Here is a 26,211-nt window from a genome sequence, read left to right as displayed (position 1 = left end):
ACCGATAACATAGTTTATTATCAAAGTGATATCACTTAGTTATCCGTCTTTGCTCGGGAGCCGCGGCGAAAGGAGAAATGATAATGGTGTTAATAAGTAAGTCAATTAAATGCAGCACACGACCGCGATTTCCTCGTACCGCTTCCGCTGGCCAGGGCTCCGGCAACCCCTGGTGGATTTGGCCATTCACGATGTTGATAGTGGTAATTCCGCTAGGGGGGTTGCATAATTTTTGTTATGAACATTGGAATCCGAGGAAATGGACGGAACGCTGGCTGGGGGGAAGTGCGATTGGAGATGGTTACGTACGGGTTTCTTAGGATAGGTTACGAGGTGATGCGATGCGATGGGGGAAATCTATAAGTTGCTCTAAATGGAGGGTTTAGCTGTTACGTAGGAAATGGGTAATAGTTTCTGCAACAGATAATAACTGTTCGTTGCAAAACTTATGAAGTTATTGGTAGAGTACACCATTACTATTCTCGCATGTAATTTTAGTTTTCCTCGCATTCATCACGTCCAATCTGGTTTTGGGTTCGCATTTCACCTGGGTGTAGGAGTAGCTTTCTACCAAACACCGTTCCAAAATATTCTGTTGATAATGTTATATTATATCCATGTCTTCAGCGATAATAAGAAAACATGTGCGGAATTCGGGAAAATCGTACTCCGGTTCTCAAGGGTTACTCTTAGAAGTAAACATGGGAGTCCATAACCTTATCATATTACCCGAGGAGTGTTTGCAGTTTTGTACATCGTCCATCGTTGCTTTGATAAATCTGGTAGTATCTTAAAAAAAATATCGTTTCAATTAATGATTTTCTATAGCTCAATCTCATTGTTAACTGTCGTATGTTGCAATTCAATGGACAGGTGATTCGTTGGAAGCAGATTTACTCGAATTTCCAGAAGTTTTTCATGATCCTTCTTGATAACTTCCGCCGAGATCCGCACAGCAGAGCGCTCGGCAAACCACAACATAACCGAGATCTCAGCAACTTTGACAGTTCATTACTGAGGTTCGGCAACTGTTTTGCTGAGAATCAGCTAACAAATGCAATTTTAACTGAGACATCAGTTTTTGAGTTTGCTGAGTAGTCGGCTGTGCGCGGAAAGCCGAGCCCGCGAATATTTTTTTAAGTGTGTGGAAGAATCCCTGGAAAAATATTTAAAGGTTCTCTGTGGAAGATACCTCTAAAACTAAGGAGGAATTACGCGAACAAATCCTAGGTGTAGTTTCAGGTTCTGGAGGAATCCTTGAAAGAGTTCCTGATTAAATAACCCAAGAAATTACGGGACGAAACCCTATAGGAGTTATATAGAAACCTTAAGAGGAGTTCCCTTGATGAAATTCGTTGGACCTGAAGGAATTCCTGGAAAAAAATTAGAGTCATTCTTAGAAGAATCCACTGATCTCCAGCAAGAATTTCTAGAATAATGCAGAAATCAGAAATTCCGGAAGAAATCACAAGAGAAATTCCTAAAGCAATGCCAAGAGATATTCTTGTTTCAAGAAGAACAACAGGTAAATCTTTAGAAGAAGTCTTGTGTGGAAATCTTTGGATGAATCCGTGTGAAGAATTAGCATTAAGTTAAAATTTACAAATACAAAGAAATTAAAAAAAAAATTGGACGAATCCCCTGAGAAATTATTGGATAAAGTGTTTGAGTAGTTTGTGGAGATATAACTAAAGGCATCCATAATTTTTTTAAAGAAATCCGTAGATGGATCTCGGGAGAAATTCCTGGACAAATATCCAGTAGAGTTTCTGGAGGAATGTCAGCAGGAATTCCTGAAGAAATCGTAATCCATATATAAATTTTTCGGATAAATTCACGGAATATTTTTAGGCAAAATTGTTCGATAAATCCCTGCAGACACTTCTGGATACATCCCTTAAGAAGTTACTATATCAATCACTGGGGAAAATTCTGTAGAAATTGCTGGAGGAATCCAATTACTTATTCTTGAAGGGCTTCCAATAGAAATTCTTAAAAAATTTCAAAATAATTCATATACTGATATAACTTAAATATAAGAAGACACAAAATGTTGCTGTTTAACAAATTTAGAGATGAAATTTATGAAAAAGTCGTGTTATGGTAGCATTCGATCACAAGACTTCGTATTCACAAGACCTGCGCTTCAACCAACTAAGCCAAAGAACATGTAACGATTCTGCGGAAACGAATTATAAATAAATAATTTCTGAATTGAAATCACCGAAATAATAGGAATGTGTTTTTCATTTGATTGATTTGGATTGTTTCAAATTTGATTCCCCATACAGAATGGAACCCAGTCAATACAAAACCTCCATAGATGTTGCTCCTTCTTAATGGCTACGAAAAACTCAGCTTTCGATCCCGGAAAGTAACATTTTCTGCAATCGCGTTCGGGAGTTCGGCTTGTCTTCCAGCTGGCAAGTTAGTTAAATCATTCGAGTGAGACGGCATATTCTTCGATAATCCGATGAGTGCTATCAACTGGTCAGTTATACTATATGACACTGCCTGAAACTGTTCTTTTCCAAAACTTCAGTGAATTACAATTGTCACTATAACAACCTCAAATTTGTGAAAAAAATGTATCTGAGAAAATGACACACGCGAGCAAAATCAAAAGGCGCTGATATTCCTACAAGAGTGCCTCTTTAGTTTTTTTTCTCAGAATATCCCACGGTAATTTTCCTAGGATTTTTTTTATTTAAAAAATTCCTTATGATTTTTTTTCCAAGAGTTCCATTTGAGGTATCCGTAGAAGTTAATCCTGGGATCCCTTCAAAAAAAAATTCTGTGATTCAATTGGGAGTTCCTTCTGCGATTCTTCAAAGAGTTCCTTGCGGCATTCCTCCAAGAAATCCTTCTGGGATTCATCCAGGGAATTCTCCAGGAGTTCCTTTTTGGGGTTCCTCGTCTTGGAATTTCTCTTAGATTTTCTACTAGTCTTCCACCATGAGTTCATTCCGAGCAATCTGCACGAGTCCATTACTGCAATCCTCAGGGAGTTTCTTCTGGGAATCTTTAGGTGCTCCTGGAGAAATCCCTAGATCAAATCCTCCGAAGGTAACCAGGTTCTTGGAGAACCTCCAGTAGTAGCCTATATGTCCAAAAAGTCTTAAAATGTCTTTTAGAGTTATTCATTGTTTCGCATAATCATTGAAATTGATTTGTGGTATGCTAAAATTACATAGTGGCCATCATAAGCAATAAGGAGATCACCCCACGACTTTCCATAGTTCGGAACAGTATCTCGCCATTTAACCGAATGCCTTTTGATCGTATTGATTCTCAGTCATTTTTCAACGGATTTTCATTGTTTTTTGTAACAACAAACCACAAAATCCTTCTAGTTTTCTGAACCGGAGTCCATTTTATGTGAGCGACCATGGTTCCGGACGGTTTCGGGTCATTTGGCCGAATTATGAACAAACCAATTTTGGACCTAGAAGCTGACAAATATTGTAGCTGCCAACATGATCATCAGAAATACTTCCTTTTTCTAATCATCATATAAGATTAGTTGGCATTGAAACTGGGAATAGTTTTGTCACAGATTTTTTCTTCTTTGAACCACAGACTGTTCTTTCGAGATATACAGATACAGAAGACAGTGGCATTGTTAAGGCATTCGGACAAACGGCTTTTGGCCAAAATTACCCGGAATCGTCCTTGTGAGATTTTAAGATAAAAGCTAATTGTGGAAACGACCGACTGATAGGCAGAATTTATCCCTCTAAAATTGGCTTTTCGGTCCGGAAAATTATGAGCGGGGTGATTCTATTACATCCAACGTTTCGGCCCTTGGTTTGGGCCTTCTTCAGGGAGGTTATATGGGTACCGCTACTTGTATGTCGCCGGTTGCTTGGCGTAGCGTTGTCGGATTTGGCAGATTTAGTCTTGTGTTGGCTATTTGTGGGTAGATGGTGAGGGTGTAGTTATCTAAACTTGGATTTACCACTGCGCCGAACACTAACATGGCGTCTAGACACTGAATACTAAGATAAAAATATTGAACTCTTTAGAGATTTTTTTTCCTGAGTTAGGGATGTTAATTATAGCGAAATCCATAGAATCATTGAGACAGTAATTGAAGAAATTTGTAGAAAAATAGGTGTTAAGGAATCTTGATAAAACTGATTGATAACGGAATTTTGTTGGAAATTCTTTTAGAAAGTCACCAAAAACTTCCTTAACAGTCGTGATAGAAACTTTTATGCTTGAGATCCACAAAAAAAATTATGGTCATCAACCAGTTTCAGTGTTTGCTCCAAGAATTTCACAGGAATTTTTCTATTCTTTCGAAAAAAAAACTACACCAGTGGCTGAATTCAAGCTCACTTGTTCTTCGAATAAAATAAGTTTTCTTCCATTGCTCATCAACTAGAACATTTTCTACAAAAGTGCGCTGGAATTCGCCTACAGATCTTAGAAAGTTTGCAAACTGACTCCCCAAGAAGCAGAAGTAGCTGAATAGCAGTTTTTTTTAATTAAGGTTTTCGGGTGATTTTATTACCAGCCATGTGTTTCCAAGGAGATTGAGGCACCCCTGGAGGCGCATGGTTGTTGATGTCTACGCTATCCATGTTAGGGGTCATTCAAATATGACGGCACTCGTTTAGCAGGGAGGGGGGTGACACTTCATGTATTGAGTATACGAAATAAAGGGGTGAAAGTGAGTTGAAAAACTGATGGACGTAATTTTTGAATGTTTTCATGAAGTGGCATCTTACCCCATGGCAGATGGCCGTTTTGCGCCACTTCCGTTTTACGAACCAGTTTTTAAAATCGCTGATCGATGAAAATGCAATAGTTTAGTGAATATTTTTGCTGAAGCATCGAGCAAATATTGTCTAGTTGCACTTACCACTTTGAAAGCCTAACAAATGAGGCTATACATCATTGAAAACGATGAAAGTTTGAAAAATGGCATCTTACCCTACTTTCCCCTACTTCAAAAAATGTACTGAGCAGAGTACAGTTGCAACGCACTTTCTGAATCCACAAACTATAGAACTTATTCTTTATAACGTAGACTTAGAAAAAATCATGTCAATTTGTGCAAGCGTCTTATAGCATATGACGTGAATTTAAACTTTACATGGAATAATAATGTTGCACGATTCACAAGACATTTGCGTCACATTGTACTGAATTGTGCAATGGTGTCGCATTATTAATTCCGAAAACCAGAAAGCATACAAAATAAAATGGTCAATTTACCGATTTTTGCTTAGGCTAACCAACCCAAGTTAAAATTACAACGTTTAATAGCTTTGACATATATACTCATAACAGAAGCACGTGCTTGATGAACAAATTGAAATTGAGATTTAAATTGCGAGAAGAAATCCACGGTGGGAATCGAACCCACGACTCTCAATTCGCTAGATGGGTGCTTCTTTCCTTCAAGCTACGGAGCCACTTGACCATCTCCGTTCCTTGAAGGCATACAGTTGAACTCGATTCTATAAATGCACATGGTTTGTTCCCTTCCGCAATCTAAATCTTTTTCGCAAGGAATTATATGAACATCTAAATATGAAGCCATTCCAGAGAAAAACGATATAGTGCATCTCCGATTGTCGTGAAACTTGGTGGGCTTGTAGTATATTTTTTATTTCGTCATTAGGGTGACCAATTTTCATGTAGGATGGTCCAAAAAATCAAGGTTGTTCAAAACTAAAAATTTTCAAAAAACTTTTGAATCATTTGACCGATTTTAAACTTTTTTTTTGTTTGAAAGCAGGAAAAATACGTTAGAGGGGCTGGTTTTTTCACGTTTTCATGGTCTCGGGACCAAAGAGGTACAGTCGAGACTCTTATAAGATCACTGGTCGGGGGGCGCAATAGGAATCCGCTTAATAGGAGACTAAGAGCTTATGGGATTTCGGCATTTTGGGGGTGTGGCCTATTATCTCGGGTGTGTTAAGAGTTAACGCAATACTTTCTTCGGCAAAGTATTAGGGCTTCATACGATCTACCATTTAGAATTTTGGTTCATATGATTAGTTGGCAATTTGGCCGCTAGAGGGACCATCAACAATTTGATGCTAAATTGCACTACAGGAACCATATCAGGTTGTCAAGCAAACGTTACGATATGCGACAGCTCAAGACCCTGATAATTTGGAAGGATAGTGTCTTCGGGAAAGTTGTTGGGTACGCCAATAACTTACTGAAGATGAGTTGCGAAGTTCGAAATTCCTCCACTGGGCGGCGCTAGTGAGCAAGTAAATTTTCAAAACCTCATATCTCAGAATCCCGATAACTTAGGAAGATGGTGTCTTCGGCAAAGTTGATCAGTATGACATAAACTTACATGAAAATAAACACTTGTTTCGCAATTCTGCTACTAGGCGGCGCTAGTGAACATGCAAATTTTAAAAATCTCAACTCAGAATCCTGATAACTTAGAAAGTTGGTGTCTTCGGCAAAGTTGATCGGTATGACATAAACTTACATAAAAATAAACATTTGTTTCAAAATTTTGCCACTAGGAGGCGCTAATGAACTTGCAAATTTGAGAAATCTCATAGCTCAGAATTCTGATAACTTAGGAAGTTGGTGTTTTCGGCAAAGTTGATCAGTATGACATAAACTTACATAAAAATAAACATTTGTTTCGCAATTCTGCCACTAGGCGGCGTTTACCGAGTTTTTTTGCCTTTTTTCGACTTTTTTGGCGGTTTTTCGGCTTGGCAAAACTAGTGTCGTAACCCCCGATAACTTAGAAAGTTGGTGTCTTTGGAAAAGTTGATCAGTATGACATAAACTTACATAAAAATAAACATTTGTTTCGCAATTCTGCCACTAGGCGGCGCTAGTGAACATGCAAATTTTAGAAATCTCATAGCTCTGAATCCTGATAACTTAGGAAGTTGGTGTCTTCGACTAAGTTGATCAGTATGACATAGACTTGCACAAAATGGGACACTTGTTGAGACTGTATTCTTCATTGATGAGATGCATATTTTATTAGTTGTATACCTTGATGACAGTCGGACTTGAAAGGAATCTTCCGTGGAATTTTTAAGAGTATGCCAGCTGAAACTACTTGACGAATTAAAAGAATTAAAAAATTAAAGAATTGCGAAACAATTGTTTATTTTTATGTAAGTTTATGTCATTCTGATCAACTTTGCCAAAGACACCATCTTTCCAAGTTATCGGGGGTTACGACACTAGTTTTGATAAGCCGAAAACCCCCCAAAAAAGTCGAAAAAATACGAAAAAAATCAGTAAACGCCGCCTAGTGGCAGAATTTAGAAACAAGTGTTTATTTGTATGTATGTACACTACCCGTCATAAGTACGGACTCACAAAAAGTATTGCAACAATATTGCATCACCCTGACTCACCTCGATATCTCCAAAACCTGAGGACTTACAAAGATGCTGTCTTAAGAAAAGTTATTCAGAAGACCAAAAGCAACAACTTTTCTGAAGGCGGCATTTTCGTAAGTGTTCTAGTTTTAGAGATATCGAGGTGAGTCAGGGTGATGCAATATTGTTGCAATACTTTTTGTGAGTCCGTACTTATGACGGGTAGTGTATGTCATACTGATCAACTTTGCCGAAAACACCAACTTCCTAAGTTATCAGGATTCAAAGCTATGAGATTTCTAAAATTTGCAAGTTCACTTGCGCCTCCTAGTGGCAAAATTTTGAACCAAGTGTTCATTTTTATGTAAGTTTAAGTCATACTGATCAACTTTGCCGAAGACACCAACTTCCTAAGTTATCAGGATTCTGAGCTTTGAGATTTTTAAAATTTGCAAGTTTACTAGCGCCTCCTAGTGGCAGAACTTTGAAACAAGTGTTTATTTTAATGTAAGTTCATGTCATTCTGAATAACTTTTCCGAAGACACCAACTTCCTAAGTTATCGGGATTCTGAGATATGAGGTTTTGAAAATTAACTTGCTCACTAGCGCCGCCCAGTGGAGGAATTTCGAACTTCGCAACTCATCTTCAGTAAGTTATTGGCGAACCCAACAACTTTCCCGAAGACACTATCCTTCCAAATTATCAGGGTCTTGAGCTGTCGCATATCGTAACGTTTGCTTGACAACCTGATATGGTTCCTGTAGTGCAATTTAGTATCAAATTGTTGATGGTCCCTCTAGCGGCCAAATTGCCAACTAATCATATGAACCAAAATTCTAAATGGTAGATCGTATCAAGCCCTAAAACTTTGCCGAAGAAAGTATTGCGTTAACTCTTAGCACACCCGAGATAATAGGCCACACCCCCAAAATGCCGAAATCCCATAAGCTCTTAGTCTCCTATAACGCTCACCCCTGTCTAGTAAGAGTTCGTATAATAGGAGTCCGTTTAATAGGAATTCGTTTAGTAAGAGACTCGACTGTACCCTGGTTTTATATTTTTATCACAAAATTCAGGAAATTTGGCGCAACATATCAAAAAATCAGAAATGAATGTTGTTTTGTTTTTGAGATATGATTTGAATATAGAGAGTCATATATTTTAGTACTAGCTACTCTAAAATTGCTTGAAATTGCAAATTCTCATAAAACTATGCATAGTATTGCTTTTTAAAGTGATTCCTAGTGGTGGTTTTGGTATCCATAATATTATAAGGAATCAAAATATAATCAAATTTAAAAAAGTGTCTTGTATGGGAAAATTTTACCTTTTATTTTCAAAAAATCATTTCTCAAAAACTAAAAAACATACATCTCTGATTTTTTGATATGTTACGCCAAGTTTCCTGAATTTTCTGATAAAAATATAAAACTAGGATACCTCTTTGGTTTCGAGACCATGAAAACGCGAAAAAACTAATATATTTGCATATTTTATAGCACTCTTTACATTTTAGCCCCTTTAACGTATTTTTTCTGAAAACTACAATTCAATAGCTTTCAAACAAAAAAAAAAGTTTAAAATCGGTCAAATGGTTCAAAAGTTACGATTTTTTGAAAATTTAAAGTTTTGAAAAACCTTAATTTTTTGGACCACCCTAATGACGAAATAAAAAAATACAGGTCTAATTATTTCCGAAGAACTACAAGCCCACCAAGTTTCACGACAATCGGAGATGCACTATATCGTTTTTCTATGGAATGACTGTATGTCTGTTGTGTACAATGTGCATGAATGTCAGAGCTAAAGAGTCTATACAAATTTTATTTGCAATACGTATATGTAGTGTCTACACAATCGATCAAGTTCAAACTATGTGAAGTTGTTCAGGGTCATAAATGGAATTAAAAATTCTTTGATCTATGAAAACGATTGTTATGACCGGACTGGCTTGGAACATGGAAAAAATATGTTAAAACAGCACTCCTTTGACGTCTCTGTAACATTATATCATGCTTACAATATCCATTTCGTTTTGTTTGGTTCATCTCAGACAATTTTCATATTGCTACAAAGGTAAGTATAGCAAAAGTTATAAAGTGTGATATGGAATTACCCATCACAATATTTAAAACTTTCCGAAAAATCATCTTTCAAAATCATATACCTTCATGTCTCAAAATTTTGAACGCTTTCTGCTTGCAAGCTTACTCGCCTGCTCTGTTGTACATAGATCGCCGTCGCCGTATCTCTATTTCTTGTGAAACCGAATTATAATCCAAACTTTTCCTTCTTTGTTCTTTCCACATGTGTTGTTTCATGAACTGCTTTTGTTTTTAGTTGATCTCGCAATCTATAGACCATATGTAATCCCACCCACCATCCAAAATCCCTACCCCGTGTCGAAAGCGCACTCAGTAAGCAAACTGCCAAACTACCGTGTCGTCTATCCTCCTAAAAGAGCATCTAGATCTAAAGCTAGCTCGTCTGCAACTACTTCTACTACTACTACTACTACAACTACTCATAACGCAGTTGGTGGTGAAGGTGGTAGCGGAGGCATCGGAGGCAACGTCGCTGGCGGTGGCGCAGGAGGAGCCGGAGTTGGAGGTGGATACCGGGGCGGAGTCCGATCGGAGATGCAGTGTCAACACGAGGGCGGAACGTGCGAGTTCTTCCTGCTGTGCTGGATGTCCGGCGGGTTGCTGCAGGGCTCGTGCGGTGGGCTGCTCAAGGGTTGCTGCCACCGGACGGCCAAATCGGCCAACATCGGCATCGACACCGGCAACACGGTTGACCTGACAAATCTTCCAAATTACGATTACGGCCCGATACAGAACGATCCTAGTGAGTGAACAACAGCAATTGGCAAAACCAGGGCGGGGACAGTTCAGGAGATTTTTGTTTTAACCAGGAAGCCAACACAGGAACACACACACTGACAAACACTTGAACACACTTACAGATGCACAGATTATACACTTTTACTGTACTCGTTGAATGGAAGGCAACTCAAGAGTTGAGATGAAGAGATGATCCTTTCAATACACATGCTATATTTATTGTTTTGTACTCACTTCTTATGTTACACTCACTTAATGATATTTACTTTATATACTATTTATCTTATTTTGCTATTTTGGTTTTAAGAACGATGGTTTAGTGGAGTTTGATGCTTGAAGAACTGTAACGCGAGTTACAATTAGAAGAATTTTGTTTTCGTTTGATTGGGCGGTGTTCCAGTGCATTTGTATCTACCGTTGCTTGTTTTGAAGCGAGTTTTCTATTATCATTTTTTGCATTAAGTACCCACAGTGCCCATTTTGCATGCTGTTATACAAAGCTAATTGGTTGGTAATGGTTACTGGAATGTGATGATAAAAAGCATGAATAAATTTACGTGACATGAAGTATACAGTTGGAGTATGTTAACTTCAACCCACATACGTATTTTCTGGTGAATTGCTCATTATTGAAAGAATTTTAACTCGATTACGTCTATTTCAAACGATGATCACCACACTCACAATGTAAACACTGATTGGTTGGCTGAGATGTTTACAATTAAATTTCAATAAATATTCAAATCCGCTTCCAAGTAATAACCATGTTGATGTCCAATTAGTATTGTAGAGGTTTAACCCTTTGGAGCCGGAGGGGTCATATATGACCCCAACATAGAAACGACTGTATAAATTCACCCATTCGATAAAACAGAATACTGTCTTCGGCAAAGTTGTTGAAAATTGAGTCCTCTAGTAGGGAAAAATGGGAATATCTGTATTTGGGACTTCATTGATTACCTAGAACATCCTGAACACCATGAAAATTGCAAAAACGAAATAATTGACATACCAGTTGTTCTAAAAGCTGAATTTGGATGTGAGTTTGGTGTATATGTATCCATGTAGCCTTTATGAAGAATATCAAAAGGTATTTTATATTCTGGGATGTTCTAGGTGTTCCAAACTGTCCTATAGTGAAGTCCTTCAAATCTACAAGAATAATTTTATGTATTTTCGCCACAATTAATAGCATTGCATAACCTACTGAGATCCGTGAAGCTCTTGACATCTACTATGTCATTTATAGACACTATAGGGATATTCCAGGTCAGCCAAACTACCTTGGAGTTCAGGACTTCAGGTCTACACTCGTAACAGTATCCATATCTGTTATACTGAAAAACGCTGCATAATCAACTGCAGTTTCTGGAACAATCTGAAGTCTACTAGCTTATTTTAAACCTTTGGGACATCTAGGGTCGTCCAAATTGTTCTATAATAAAGTCCTTCAAATCTACAAGAACAACTTTATGTGTTTTCACCATATATAATAGTATTGTATAATCTGCTAGTGTCCGTGGAGCTCTTGAAATCTCAAATGTCATTCAGAGACACTACAAGGATATTCCAGGTCAGCCAAACTATATTGGAGTTCAGGACTTCAGGTCTACACTCGTAACAACAGCCATATCTGTTATACTGAGTAACGTTGCATATTTATCCGTGGTTACTGGACCAATCTGAAGTCTACTTTTTTATAATAACCCTTTGGAACATTTAGGTTCGTCCAAACTGTTCTATAATGAAGTCCTGTAAATCTACAAGAATAACTTTTTGTGTTTTGCCATAAATAATAATATTGCATAACCTGCTGGGATTCGCGAAGCTCTTGAAATCTCAAGTGTCATTTAGAGACACTACAGGGATATTCCAGGTCAGCCAAATTACCTTGGAGTTCAGGACTTCAGGTCTACACTCGAAACAGTATCCATATATGTTATATTGAGTAACGCTGCATAACCAACCGCAGTTACTGGAGCAATCTGAAGTCTACTTTTTTGTAATAAACCTTTGGGACATTCACGGTCGTCCAAACTGTTCTATAATGAAGTCCTTCAAATCTTTAAGAAAATTTCATTTGTTTTCATCATAAATAATAGCATAGAATAATCTGCTGAGATCCGTGGAGCTCTTGAAATCTCAAATGTCATTTAGAGACACTATGGGTCAGCCAAATTATCTATGAGTTCAGAGCTTCAGGTCTACACTCGTAACATCAGCTATATCTGACATACTGAGTAACGTTTCATAATCAATAGCGGTGACTGGACCAACCTGAAGTCTTCTATATATTTTTATGAACCTTTGGGACATTGAGGGTCGTCCAAATTATCTTGAAGTTTAGCTCTTGATAGTAACAGTAGTTATTCTCACAATGAACTTTGGACTATAATCTGTAATCCCCCTGGCATATCATGAGTCATTTCATGATAGTTTTGAGATATTCCAGATCAACATCACTACTCCGGAGGCCATAGCTTCAGGTCTACACTTGTGATAATAGCTTTTGCCACTACGTTAAGGTGTTATATAATCCACTGTACTTACCAAAGCAGTTAGAGAAACAATGCGCGTTGTTATATGTTTTTGGGATATTATGGGCTTAGTTGATAAAAACAACCTTTGTAACTTTCAGAAGACTTGCTGGACATGATAGATTACAAACCATAGCTTTTAATGAAAGAAGTTACCGTTACACCCGTAGACTTTACGATCTAAACTCAAGTATAGTTTGGATGACCTAGGATATCTCGACTGATCTGATATTGTCCATTTACCTTTCAGAAGACTTACTGGACATGATAGATTACAAATCGTAGCTTTGTAAAATGAAAGAAGTTACCGTTACACCCACAGACTTCAGGATCTAAGCTCAAGAACACTGCCTATATTCGCATAGTTGACGTAAGCGCCATTGTAGTTTTCAACACACTTTTGAAATTTTAGCAATGATAAATGGGAAGTTTAAGAATTTTTTTTCACTTTGACATATAGCTAGTGATTAGATCTTGTGCTCTATTGAATAAATCTGGTAACAATTATGAACATGTGATAGATATTAGCTAGTGAATACTGACATTGTGAATGGTGATTACATCGACTATGCGATCATGGGAAGAACAGTTTGGATGACCTGCATTTTCAGAAGACTTACTGGACATGATAGATTACAAATCGTAGATTTGTATAATGAAAGAAGTTACCGTTACACCCGTACACTTTAGGATCCAAACTCAAGAATAGTTTGGATGACCTAGGATATCCCGACTGAGCTGATACTGTCTATTGAACTTTCAGAATACTTGCTAGACATTATAGATTACAAATCGCAGCTTTCTATAATAAAAGAAGTTACCGTTACATCCGCAGACTTTAGGATCTAAACTAAAGAACAGTTTGGATGACCTAGGATACCCCGACTGATCTGATACTGTCTATTTATCTTTCAGAAGATTTGCTGGACATGATAGATTACAAATCGCAGCTTTGTGTAATGAAAGCAGTTATCGTTACACCCATAGACTTTAGGATCTAAACTCAAGAGCAGTTTGGATGACCTAGGATATCTCGACTGATCTGATACTGTCTATTGAACTTTCAGAATACTTGTTGGACATGATAGATTACAAATCGTAGCTTTGTATAATAAAAGAAGTTACCGTTACAACCACAGACTTTAGGATCTAAACTCAAGGACAGTTTGGATGACCTAGGATATCTCGACTGATCTGATACTGTCTATTGAACTTTCAGAATACTGACTGGATATGATAGATTACAAATCGTAGCTTTGTATAATGAAAGAAGTTACCGTTGCACCCGCAGACTTTAGGATCTAAACTCAATAACAGTTTGGATGACCTAGGATATTCTAACTGATCTGATACTGTCTATTGAACTTAAAGAAGACTTACTGTACATGATAGATTACAAATTGTAGCTTTGTGTAGTGAAAGAAGTTACCGTTACACCCATAGACTTAAGGATCTAAACTCTAGGACAGTTTGGATGACCTAGGATACCCCGACTGATCTGATTCTGTCTATTGAACTCTCAGATGATTTACTGGACATGATAGATTACAAATCGTAGTTTTGTATAATGAAAGCAGTTACCGTTACACCCATAGACTTTAGAATCTAAACTCAAGAACAGTTTGGATGATCTAGGATATCCCAACTGATCTGATATTGTCTATTTACCTTTCAGAAGACTTGCTGGACATGATGAATTACAAATCGCAGCTTTGTATAATGAAAGAAGTTACCGTTACACCCGTAGACTTTAGGATCTAAACTCAAGAGCAGCTTGAATGACCTAGGATACCCCGTCTGATGTGATACTGTCTATTGAATTTTCAGAAGACTTTCTGGACACGATAGATTACAAATCGTAACTTTGTATAATGAAAGAAGTAACCGTTGCACCCATAGACTTAAGGATATAAACTCAAGAATAGTTTGGATGACCTAGGATGTCCAGAAAAAATATTCCGCATAATATTCTACCGTTTTTGTACTATTGAATACCAAAACTACAGAAAAACGTAGTATCTTTGGATACTCAAAAACGGTTAAAAAACCGTCATAAAACCAACTACCTTTTGTATTGGTGGCTCTAAGAACCTCTTGGGATAGCAGTTCCAAGTGACAATTGTACTAGAAGTTTGACTAAAAATCGTTACTTGGGGTTGAGACTGTTCTTCTTCTTCTTGGCGTAACGTCCTCACTGGGACAAAGCCTGCTTCTCAGCTTAGTGTTCAATGAGCACTTCCACAGTTTTTAACTGAGAGCTTCCTCTGCCAATGACCATTTTGCATGTGTATATCGTGTGGCAGGCACGAAGATACTCTATGCCCAAGGAAGTCCAGGAAATTTCCTTTACGAAAAGATCCTGGACCGACCGGGAATCGAACCCGTCACCCTCAGCATGGTCATGCTGAATACCCGTGCGTTTACCGCCTCGGCTATATGGGGTTGAGACTGTTATCCCTAGTAATATTTCCATGGTGATTGGTTAGTTTCGGAATAAAAACTCTCCAACATTTTATCGGCAGGATCCTGCAGAAGCCCTACATTATTTTACCATTTCAGACTTATAATAAAACTTCTTGAACCTTGAACATATGGCGTTTGGTTTGACTTTTAACGACACCAACGGCAGCAAAGTAAAAATTGTGACAAAAAAAATTTTTCTGGGAAGGGTTTAACAAGCGATACTCTTCAAATTAGATAATGCTTGAAGATATTCATTGTTTATTGCTTGTAATGGATGGAATTGTAGATGTGTGATAATTATAACATTGTTGACTTGCAAATATGATATTCCATGTAAAATGCATTACATTTATTGACTTTTCATTTAGCTAATACGAGTTTTTGGTACACAGAAAAAATATATGTAAATTTCAGTGAGAATTCATGCACATAAGGGGAATTCTAGAATTAGTATACATTTTAATAAGATATTATGTAATATTACAATATGATCATGTGAAAAACATCGCATTATCTATCGTGGACTCCAACTGGTTACGCAAATATTAGCGAAAATTTACGTGATAATTACGTTATTTTTCATGACATCTGATGTAAATGTGCACTAATTCTATCATTCCCTTTATGTGCATGATTTCACGTTGAATTTTACATGGATTTTTCTTCTGTGTAGGCTGTTGGCAGCATCCATTCAATACGTAACGCAAAAATCGTCCATTTTTTACCTTCGCTCCACCTCCGTAACGCCTTTTGTATGGAAATCTCAAAATTTTGGACCGTAACGCCCAACCTTACTTTCTCCGCCCCAAAATAAATTCCGATTTCGATGATTTTCTAATGGAAATCAACGACAAAAAATATTCACAAAAAATAATAATGGTGTATGTATATGTGGAAAAAAATATTGGGAAAATTTATTATAAAATTCTTTGGATACTCAATACGTAGAATCAAATTTTTTGGTATTATAAGTATCGATTATTAAGAGGTACCAGAATCTGTTTGTGCTATTTTGAGAAGCAAACATATTTACCGTAATCCAGGGTAGCATTGATCATTTTTTACGATCTTTCATTGATAATTTCCATGCACAAGCAAATGTCACATAATTTATATTTTTAAAACAAGTACTGGCCCTCTAAGTACATGTTTAGCTACTTTGAAAAGTATTCCTACACTTTTGAAGATGGTATGAAAGTTTGAGGATGTATTCGATTGCGATACAAAACGATGCAGGGTCATTAGCAGGGATGCCATATATACAGATTTATCTGTATTATACAGATTTTTGAGCACACAGATTGCGTTTATATGAATACAGATTATTGACCCAAATTTTGTATGGGATACAGATTTTTGAACGAGTGATACAGAAAATCATCTGGCATCGCTGGTCATTAGGCCGAAAGGCCATTTGGCAAAATGGTCATCAGGACGAATTACAATTCAATATAAACTGAAAACGGTTCTGTTGCTTTTACCCTTTTTTCAAGAAATATTGCCAAAACTATTTTAACAATGATACTAGAAAGAACAGCCTATGTTTAAAAGAAGGAAAAAATCATGGGTAAAATATCAGTGGATTGAACATCAATAACTATTTGATACTGTTCAGAGAGAACGAAAAATAGACTGAAATGCTTGCAGATGCAGATACATTTCAAAAGTCTTGGACATAAAGTATTCTCGTGCTTGCCACACGATATACACTAGCCTGGTACACGGTTTATATGGGAAAACATAAAAAATGGAATAACTCCAACTCCTGTATACTTTTTGAGTTCCATTTTGGTCCCATATCAACTGTGCAAAATTTCAGATCGATCGAAGAAACTATATTTTAGCGCCCGCCAGTCTTAGTTTTTCATACGATTTACTATGGGGAAAATTTACTTCTTCAAAGAAAAATCGTTTGAGGGCACCCATTAATCCCTAAAAATAAATCGATGAATGATTCTTGTAGATAACTTCACGAGGAATCAGACCTCCGAAGACCGCAAAGCGAAGCGACATTCGTGGAAAAAGTTAATAAGCCTTACCCGATCGATAAAATGACGAGATTTTATTATTTATTGTTATTCCTTACATGTTAAACAGCGTTGGCATGCCATTCGGTTTTCAGTCAATAACTTTTTCCACGTGCCTTAGATCGCTTTGCGGTCTTCAGAGGGTTTGTTCCTCGCAAAATTTCCAACAGAAATCATTCATCGATATATTTTTAGGAGTTAAGGGGCAACCTGTGGCGATTTTTCTTTGAAAAAGTGATTTTCCCCATAGTAAATCGTATGAAAACTTAAAACGGCTGGCGCTAAAATATAGTATCTCCGATCGAGCTGAAATTTTGCACAGTTGATATGGGGCCAAAATGGAGCTCAAAAAGTGCACAGGAGCGAAATGTCTTCTCGTGTCCCACGCTAATATACACATGCAAAATGGTGATTGGCAGAGGAAGCTCTCAAGGGTCTTCAAGGGATATCTCATAGAGTTTCGGGAATCCTACAGGAATTCCATGCGAGATTCTCCTAATAATTTCTGATGAAAACCAGAAAGAACTTGCTGGAGTACTTCCTCAAAAAAAAATCCTGTAGAATGTTCATGAGGAAATCCATAACAAAAACTACAGGAGGAACTTCTAAAAATACTCCCTATTAAACTTCTGGAGGATTTCTATTGGAAACGTCTGAAAGAATTCCAGAATCACCTTCCACAGAAATTCCAGAAGGTTCTGCAAGAATTCCAAACGAAGCTTGAAAGAATCCAGAAAAATGTTCGGCTGAAACCTGGAAGGAGTTCCTGAAGATATCCTCGAAGCAATTTTTGAAAGAATTTCCCAGAATGAGTTTCCAAAGGAATCCCGGAAAAGTTCCCGAAGAAATCCACAAAGGAGTTCCTGAAGAAATTTCAGAAGCAGTTGCTGACAAAAACCTACAAAAGAATTCCGGAGGAATCCATGATGGAGCTCCTGAAAGAATCATGGAAGTAGTTCCTGGAGAAATCCCGGAAGAGGTTCTTGGAAGAATTCCGAAAGAAGTTCCCAGTGGAATTACCGTAAAAATCTCTGAACGAGTTCTTGAAATAATCCCAGAAGTAGTTCATGAAGGCTTTAGGACAGAAGGCCAAGGGACAAATGGTCGAAGGACAAAAGGTCGAAGGACAAAAGGTCGAATGGACAAAAAGTCGAAGGGACAAAAGGTAAAATGATCAATAGTTTTAGTAGACCAAGTTACCAGCTGGTGTGTCCGTCTACTCCATCAAAGGGAAATATTAAAATCGTACTTAATATTAACATTGTCGATATCTAAACCTGTCTGGAACTTGGTAATAAAAAGAATTTCTTCAGCTATTCGATTGAACGTCTTCTTCACATATTCAGACATTTCACTAGAAATGCTGTCAGATATTCCAAAGAACAAACATAAAAATGAGTTTGCAATCACTTTGAGGCAATAAAATTCACAAACGAATGAACAGATCAGCATGATTTTTGCGCGATTCAAGATAATCCTGCTGAAATCGCTGAAGAAATACATAAAAGTATTGCAGCTAATGGAGAAGTTTGTTAAAAATAATATTGGAAATAAATCTGAAGGAGTACGTATTTATTTACAATTTCCTCGACGAATTCCCGAAGGAATACCTGAAGATACTCTCGTATAATCATTGTATCTTTTATAGAGATTTTACCACTATAAGTCATTTGTTTAAATCACTGTATTTATACTAAAAAAACCTAAAGTAATATACCTCAAGAACACCTTAAAAATGTTTCTAAAATTTCCTGCAAAACCGCTGAATATGGTCCAGAAGATTTTGTTGAGAAACTTGTGGACGTATCTCCGAAGAAAACCTCAGAAGTATTTCTGATTATACGCTTGAACAACTTGAAATTCGCACTGGTGGCAACGTTAAAAAATCCATCATTGAATCAATCATTGGATTCCATTTTGAAAAGGGAGCCTCAGATTCTAGATGAGATTGCCAGATTGCGGTGGTAATCTAAAAGGAATCGTTGTTTCCAGACTGTCAAAACTATTATGATTGATGATTGATGGCTTAAGTAATTCCTCCATCATGAATTCCACACTGGGAATAGAAGAAATTCCTCTAAATATTTAATCAGAAATTTCTCCAGGAATTCTTTTAGAACATTCTTCATAGATTCCATCAGAATTTCTTCCCTGGAGGGATTCCTACGGAAACTTCTTCAAGAGTTCTTCTAGAACTTTCCCCAGGAATTTCCTCATTGATTTAAAGAAAGAATCCCACAAGGATTTTAGAATACTTTCTTACTTCTGGTTGTTTTCCATACATTTCTTAAACTTGCAAAAGCAGCCCTCGCCTTCTTGATCCGTGCACCTATGTCGATCTTGGTGCCGGCATCGGCCGCCATTTGGCTACCAAGATATTGGAAGCTTTCAACATTCTCCACTGATTGCCCAGCTACCGTAAAGCTGGAAAAGGTGACCGAGTTTACATCCAACGATTTGGTCTTGTTGACGTTGATGGTAAGACCTGCCGCCGAGGAGCAACTGGCAAGATCATCGAGCTTGCTCTGCATCAGGGTTGAAAAAATCTCATTCAATTGAATGAATTTCTGCTGAACTGAATGCTTTTGACATTCATTTTCAGCTCTGCTGTGAGATACTTGAAAATGAACGCAGAAAAATTCAACTACTTTGTGGAGGTAATGACTTCACCATCATCAACACACGCTCTGCGCTGATGGATGCTTCATGTCAACACCGGCCGCATGAATGCGACTCGCCCATAAGCAAGCGTGGTGAATTTTTGTCGTATGAGTGCCGGTCACAGGAAAAATGTTGCTTTTGAACCTCGCCGTCTCTCCAGTGTGAGCGACGAGAGAATTTTTATTCTCTTTTCAATTGCCTCCGTGAAGGACAGGGGCTTCAACGTCAGAAGCGGTGTGGTGAAAAGACAAAAACAAAAACTCACGTTCATTGGGAGCTTCGGAATTTTTGCAACCGTGCTGCATATCAGAGCGCTGTTGAGCTACACAGAGAAAAATTTCTACTCAGTGGCTGAGTTGGCCTTACTCAGAAATCGAAAAATCCTTTGTTTTCTTACTCAGTTTCCGTTAAAAGTGGGACAACCCATTGCCAACTGACTGCCGTTGCGCTGCTTTCACTTTCTACTCTATCATGGTAGAATGATGAGCACGGGATGTTGATGTGTGGCTATTGGTTGTTCCTTTTTCCAGTCCGATTAGGGGTCCATTATGAGTTGCCGTTCGCCGATGTCAAAGTATCCGGGGTCGTTTGAGCCATGGGCTCAGAAGAGGGTCAGTGCCAGCTGCTCTCAGGGGGAAAGAGCAACTGACGAAAGTGCCGGGCCTGGGATCGAACCCATGATCATCCGCTTATGGAGCGAACGTGTGAACCACTGCGCCACGGGCCCCGCCAGGCCGATGATTTTCTCAGGGAGACCCTTGCGCCTGAGATATTTTTTTTATTTTTATTTATTTAAGACATTTTACACCGTCTGGTGCATTCATGTCATAATTGCGCCTGAGAGCTTTCCACATGTCTCCGTGATTGGGACGGTCGAAAACTTGTTCGTAATCAAAAGAATCCTTTCAGAAAACCTTCTATGAGTTTCTCCAGAAATTTCCTAAATAATTCCTAAAAGAAATCTGGTATGCAGTGCTCCAGCAATTTCTCCATGATTTTTTTCTCAAGCTAATCCAGTAAGTCTTTGAGAAATTCGTCCAAAGATTACTTCAGAAATGATCCTGAAGTTTTTCAGAAAATCTTTCATTTTTTTTTTGTTTAGAAATTTTTCCAGAAATCCCTTTGTCCAAGTATTCGTCCAGAAATTCACCATCGGACTTGAAAACATCTTCCAAGGACTTATTCGGAAATTTTCTTCAGAGATTTCTCAGAAAATTCCTCCATGGATTCTTTAGAAATTCCACGAATCCCACCAAGCAATTTTTTTCAAAATATCTCACATGGATTTCTTAGATAATTATCTATGATTCAAGCAGAAATATCTCTAGGAATTATCACAAACATTCGTACTCAGTATTTATTCAGAAGTTTCTCCAGACATTTTTTCTAGAAAGTTCTCCAGTGAACACAGGATTTTTTTTTTTCAGATAATATTCCTACATTTCCTTTAAAGATTCCTGCAGCGATTCGATCAAAAGTTTATTCAAAGTTTATTCAAATACTCTTGATATTCCTTCAGAAATGCATACAGATATTCCAGTTTCTGAACTCAGCTAGGACTCCTGTATGTATTTTCTCAGAAATTTCTCCAGGATTTTCTCTAATAGTTCAATCGAAGAATTGTTCAGGATTTTATAAGCAGACTTCACCAGTTATTCTTCTTAAAATATTTCAAGAAATTCTGTTAGGTATTCCACCCAAAATATCTCCAGGAATTTTTTTTCGGTTTCTCCAGGAAATTTTGATTTCTCCAGATATTTTTGTTCTTCAGAAATTATGTCCTTCTTGAATTTCTCCGAAAAAAATCTTTAGAAATGTTTTCAATAATCCAAGAATTATTTCAGAAATTTCAGAAACAATTTCTTCAAAAAGTGCTTCAGCAGTTCCGGCAGAGACTCCTCTAGCAGTTCATTAATATATTATATTATTTTCAGCAGCTCCTCTGGATGAAAAATTTGAGATGTTTTGGTGCACTTTTCAAAGAGTGAAAGCTAGTTGACCATTTTTCGAAAAGGGAAAATTTTGCCAAAATTTTGACTGTCCCGAAAAATGATGATTACAGTAAAAATCCAACCAAACTGTAAGAATTGCTTTTGAAATGTTAAGGTCACTTTAGTTGAATCTGACATGTTTAACACCTATGTGCCTGAGCCTCATTTTGCACCCAATTTCAAAACCTCAAAAATCTGATTCTCACCCGTTTCTCAACGAAAGTTAATGAAATTTTGACAGTTTATCACAAAATCCTTCTAGTTTATGCAACCGGTATCATGGTTCTGGATTTTTTCGTTGTTCCAGATTTATGGCCGGGGGTACTGGGGTAACCTCCTTATCAGATAGAGGTGCAACCTATAATTTGCCTTTGAAAACTAGCTTGCGGCATATCAAACATCATGATTTTGCAAAACAAGAGTATTGGACCATGTTTCCAGAAATTTCGGATATATTGGCTACTTCTCCGGATGTTCCGGAAACCTGGTACCCCCAGGGAACGGGCCACTTTCTGACCGGTTCTGAATCCTAGCTTGCGACATATCAAACTTCATGATTTTGCAAAACAAGAGTATTGGACCATGTTTCTAGAGGTTTCGGATATACTGACCACTTCTCCGGATGTTCCGGACTCAGGTGCTCCCAGGGAAGTGGCCACTTATTGACCGGTTCTGAAACCTAGCTTGCGACACATCAAACTTTATGATTTTGCAAAACAACAGTATTGGACCATGTTTCCAGAAGATTCGGATAAACTGGAAAAAAATCCGGAACCATGACACCGGTTACATTAACTAGAAGGATTTTGTGATCAACTGTCCAAATTTCATTAACTTTTGTTGAGAAACGGCTGAGAATCAGATTTTTAAGTGTTGAAATTGGGTGCAAAATAAGGCTCAGGCACATAAGTGTTAATTCGAACTAATTAGCTAGTCTAATTGACCGTTGAAAGAGAAAGTCATGGGAGTGTTCTCTTTGTGTACTCCGTGTGGCACTGCGGCGCGGTTTTTTGACAGTTCAAAATTACATTTAAGATATTTCGATATCCTTTTTGTCAGATAAGATGAAAATATTTCTAATTTATGATGATTGTGATGGTAAAAATCCAAAGAACATAATTTTTATGTTTTCAGTGCGGACAAGCCTGCTTATGAGAAAACATTTGAAAAAAAAAAAACACTAAAAATTTCTCTCTTAGACACGTCCTAAGTAACATTTTGATGACCAATTATTCTAGAGGAGGTTTTGAGAACCGTCATAAAACCGACAACCTTTAGTTTTGATGATTAAAAGAACCTCTTCTTGTCTGTTTGACTAAAAAATGTTACTTGGGGTGCTTGCCCAAGCAGCATTTTAAATGTCAATTAGTATTTCAGAGGTTGTTCGAACCTTCACATAACCTTATACCTTTTATTTTGGTTTTATGATGGTTCTAAGGACTGTTTCTAGTCTGTTCGAATAAAAATGTTACCAGGATAGACACATTTGAAAATATTTCACGTTTTTAAGATGGTATTTCCAAAAAAAGTGAAAAGTATTAACTATACGTATATGAGACATATATGTTATATACAGTTTAAGCCATAGGTTCCCAAACTTTCTGATGCGCGACCCCTTTTCGCCAGCAGACTTACTTTTCGCGACCCACCATAGAAATTCCCTCATTTGTTGTCTGTTGCAGTAAAGTATTCGACTGTCCCTCGCGACCCCTGGATGAAGGCCGGTGACCTTCCTGGGGGGTCGCGACTAACAGTTTGAGAAACCATGATTTAACAATAGAATTTCACATTTTTCTATGCAATCTATATAAGTGAATAATTCATAAAGCAAATCAAACTCACTTCCGCAGTTGTACCAGAGCAGGACAAAACTGGCACAAAAACATCAGAACTCGCAAAGAAACTCGCATCAAATCAAGCACCAGTAGATCGGTAGACTTCTTCTTTAGTTTTCCGTTTCTAAACTATTTTTCGACCTCCTCAATTCTCTTCTTCTCCACTCAACCACCGATTCCAAGTTCTTTCGTTTTCCAGTAACAAACCCCACTACCAACACCACCACCACCACTATCAAGTAACGTTTGGGGTAATGTAGCCATACTTAACAAACGTGCAACCACACTTACTTGTTATTACAGCCTGAAATCTAATTTGGAAGATTTGTCGAACCGTAACCAACCGTGTTGTTCGTTGCCCACCCTGTACTACCTGCACTTCCGGTTGAACTCTGACCCTTTTCACCTTCTGCTCCGAGTAGTGTTAAGTCAATTTGGTTTACTTCTTTGTTTTTCTCGGTAGCTCTGACTCTTTTTCTGCTGATCTGTCCTACTAGTATGTATTAGTGTAGTAATTGAAACCTGTTGAATTTATAGGCCAGTGCGAGGACGGTTGAAGAAGGTATTAGACTCGCCCACGGTACGTACCATTGTCTGTTTTTGTTTTGTAGGTTAGTTAATTGTAAGATCTAGTGTCTTTTGTACGATTTTTTTCCGAAAATGTATACCCAAAGTCTATTGTAAAGAAATCAACTAAGTTTTCTTCTTAGCAAATACGATATGAAATCATTCAATGAACTATCCCTTAGCTCTCTGTAGCCGGTACTTTTTTCAGTAGTTGACCAAATTGACTTTAACAAAACTCAAAACACGCACACGTAACACAATATTATAACAAAACACTTGTTGCATGAATCACGCTCCTCCTCACACGAACACCACCACATGTGTCGATTCAATCTAACAACTTGTCAAGTTAATCTGCTTCTTCTGTTCATTCTCAACTCATTGTTCAAATATGCTCCATTCGTCCCTTTTTCAGAATGTTTGTTTCTGTGTTTCCGCTTGTTTGCTTGTTCGCTGTACATTTGTTCCATTGTTTCTCATTATTTTCACCCATTTTAAAACACACACTTGTTTCCCTCCAATCTAATCATGGAATTTTCTTTTTTTCTTTTCTTTTTCCCCGTTTTCTTTCCATTCCAGGCTGCGGTATCTCGCTGGCGAAGCAAACGGCCCAGCGGCGGATTGTGGGCGGCGATGACGCCGGCTTTGGTTCGTTCCCCTGGCAAGCCTATATTCGAATAGGCTCATCGAGGTAACGTGGGACTCTGGCAAAGGAAACCGTACCTAGCCTACACACAGATCATGAGATTTTCAGGATCACACACGCACACAATCGATTGGTAAACTCTAGACAGTAAGGTGGTAACGCAGAAATGAACGGATGACCCCTAGTTCGGAACTGTTTGTTGAACAAAGTGTATTCAGAGATAGTGAAATTGGACGATTGAATAGTGGAGGAAGTCAAACTTCCAGTTAGACCAAACGAACTAAGCATATTGGATCATTTGCTTCAAAAATTGTGTACAATATTGTATCATAAATTACAAAGCTCGTGATTCATTTATAAATAGTTTAAATTTCATATATGACTAACAATCAATAGAGTAGACGCATCCCGGGTAGAGGAAAAGAGCTCAATAATAGAATATTTTGATATGGAGACCAAAAAGTGATATTGGTTTGATTGATATAAGAGATAAAAGATCTAAAAATAATATCACAAATTTACTCCTGGAACATCATCATCATATCATATTTAGATTTTGTAAGATCTAACCAATAGCAGCGAGCTATTTGTTTGAACTTGAAATATCAAATTTTGATATTGTTCAGATGTTCCAGGAACATTTTTTAGATATTATTTTCAGATCTTTCATCTCTTACATCAAACAAACCAATATCACGTTTTGATCGTCAGTATTTCACCTCTACCCGGGATGTTTTAGTTTTGTAATTGTATAAGGTTTTGAAACGTGTTGTGTGTATTCTCTTTCAGTGTAATCTATGAACACTCAACTTCATGTTACTAGGTACTCTGCCCATACAATTTTTATCTTTTTCTACAAATCAGCAACCGAGTTTTGCTAATGAAATCTGCCTCATTTTTTCCCAAGGGCAAAGGTTTGTGATACAAGTTCATGTATTCTATTATGACTACCAATTAACTCCAATTAAACTCTAGACGAACTTATTTCCAGATAAACTACTAAGCCACTTAAGGCAGAACAACAGGACACCCATCTCATCTTATTCTGACCACGCATATATCCATCTCAATTTTACAATGTAAACGCAGAGTGAGTGCGTTTAATTTACTGTTGAAACTGATTGCCTATATTGCCACTATAGTTGGCCCATGTTATGTGAGAATCCTATATAACATGGGACAATTATGCTTAGAACGGCAGTATAATCACCAACGTCAAAAATTTATCTGTGGATTCGTGGATTCCATAAGATTCGTTCAGAAAATTCTCCAGGGATTCTTCAATGATTTCCTTCAGAGACATCTCTGGAAATG

General features: G+C 37.5%; 1 protein-coding gene across 6 annotated transcripts in view; it reads left to right on the top strand.

Moving 5' to 3' along the window:
* Positions 1 to 26,211, top strand: part of LOC109417777 (uncharacterized) — a 234,448-nt gene that overhangs the window by 185,188 nt on the left and 23,049 nt on the right. For 3 of the 6 annotated variants that reach the window (XM_062850315.1, XM_029853197.2, XM_029853196.2), the window contains exons 5-6: positions 9,668 to 10,174; positions 24,831 to 24,942. In XM_062850315.1, coding sequence (XP_062706299.1) covers positions 9,668 to 10,174; positions 24,831 to 24,942 — 619 coding nt within the window. The remainder of the gene's footprint in view (positions 1 to 9,667; positions 10,175 to 24,830; positions 24,943 to 26,211) is intronic. The other 3 variants (XM_062850317.1, XM_062850318.1, XM_062850316.1) reach the window with 2 other exon arrangements.

This window comes from Aedes albopictus, chromosome 2 (genome assembly GCF_035046485.1).
Source record: "Aedes albopictus strain Foshan chromosome 2, AalbF5, whole genome shotgun sequence".
In the NCBI taxonomy this organism is placed as follows: Eukaryota; Metazoa; Arthropoda; class Insecta; order Diptera; family Culicidae; genus Aedes; species Aedes albopictus.
The sequence above is the reverse complement of the archived record's forward strand: the minus strand, read 5'-3'. Positions and strand labels throughout refer to the sequence as shown.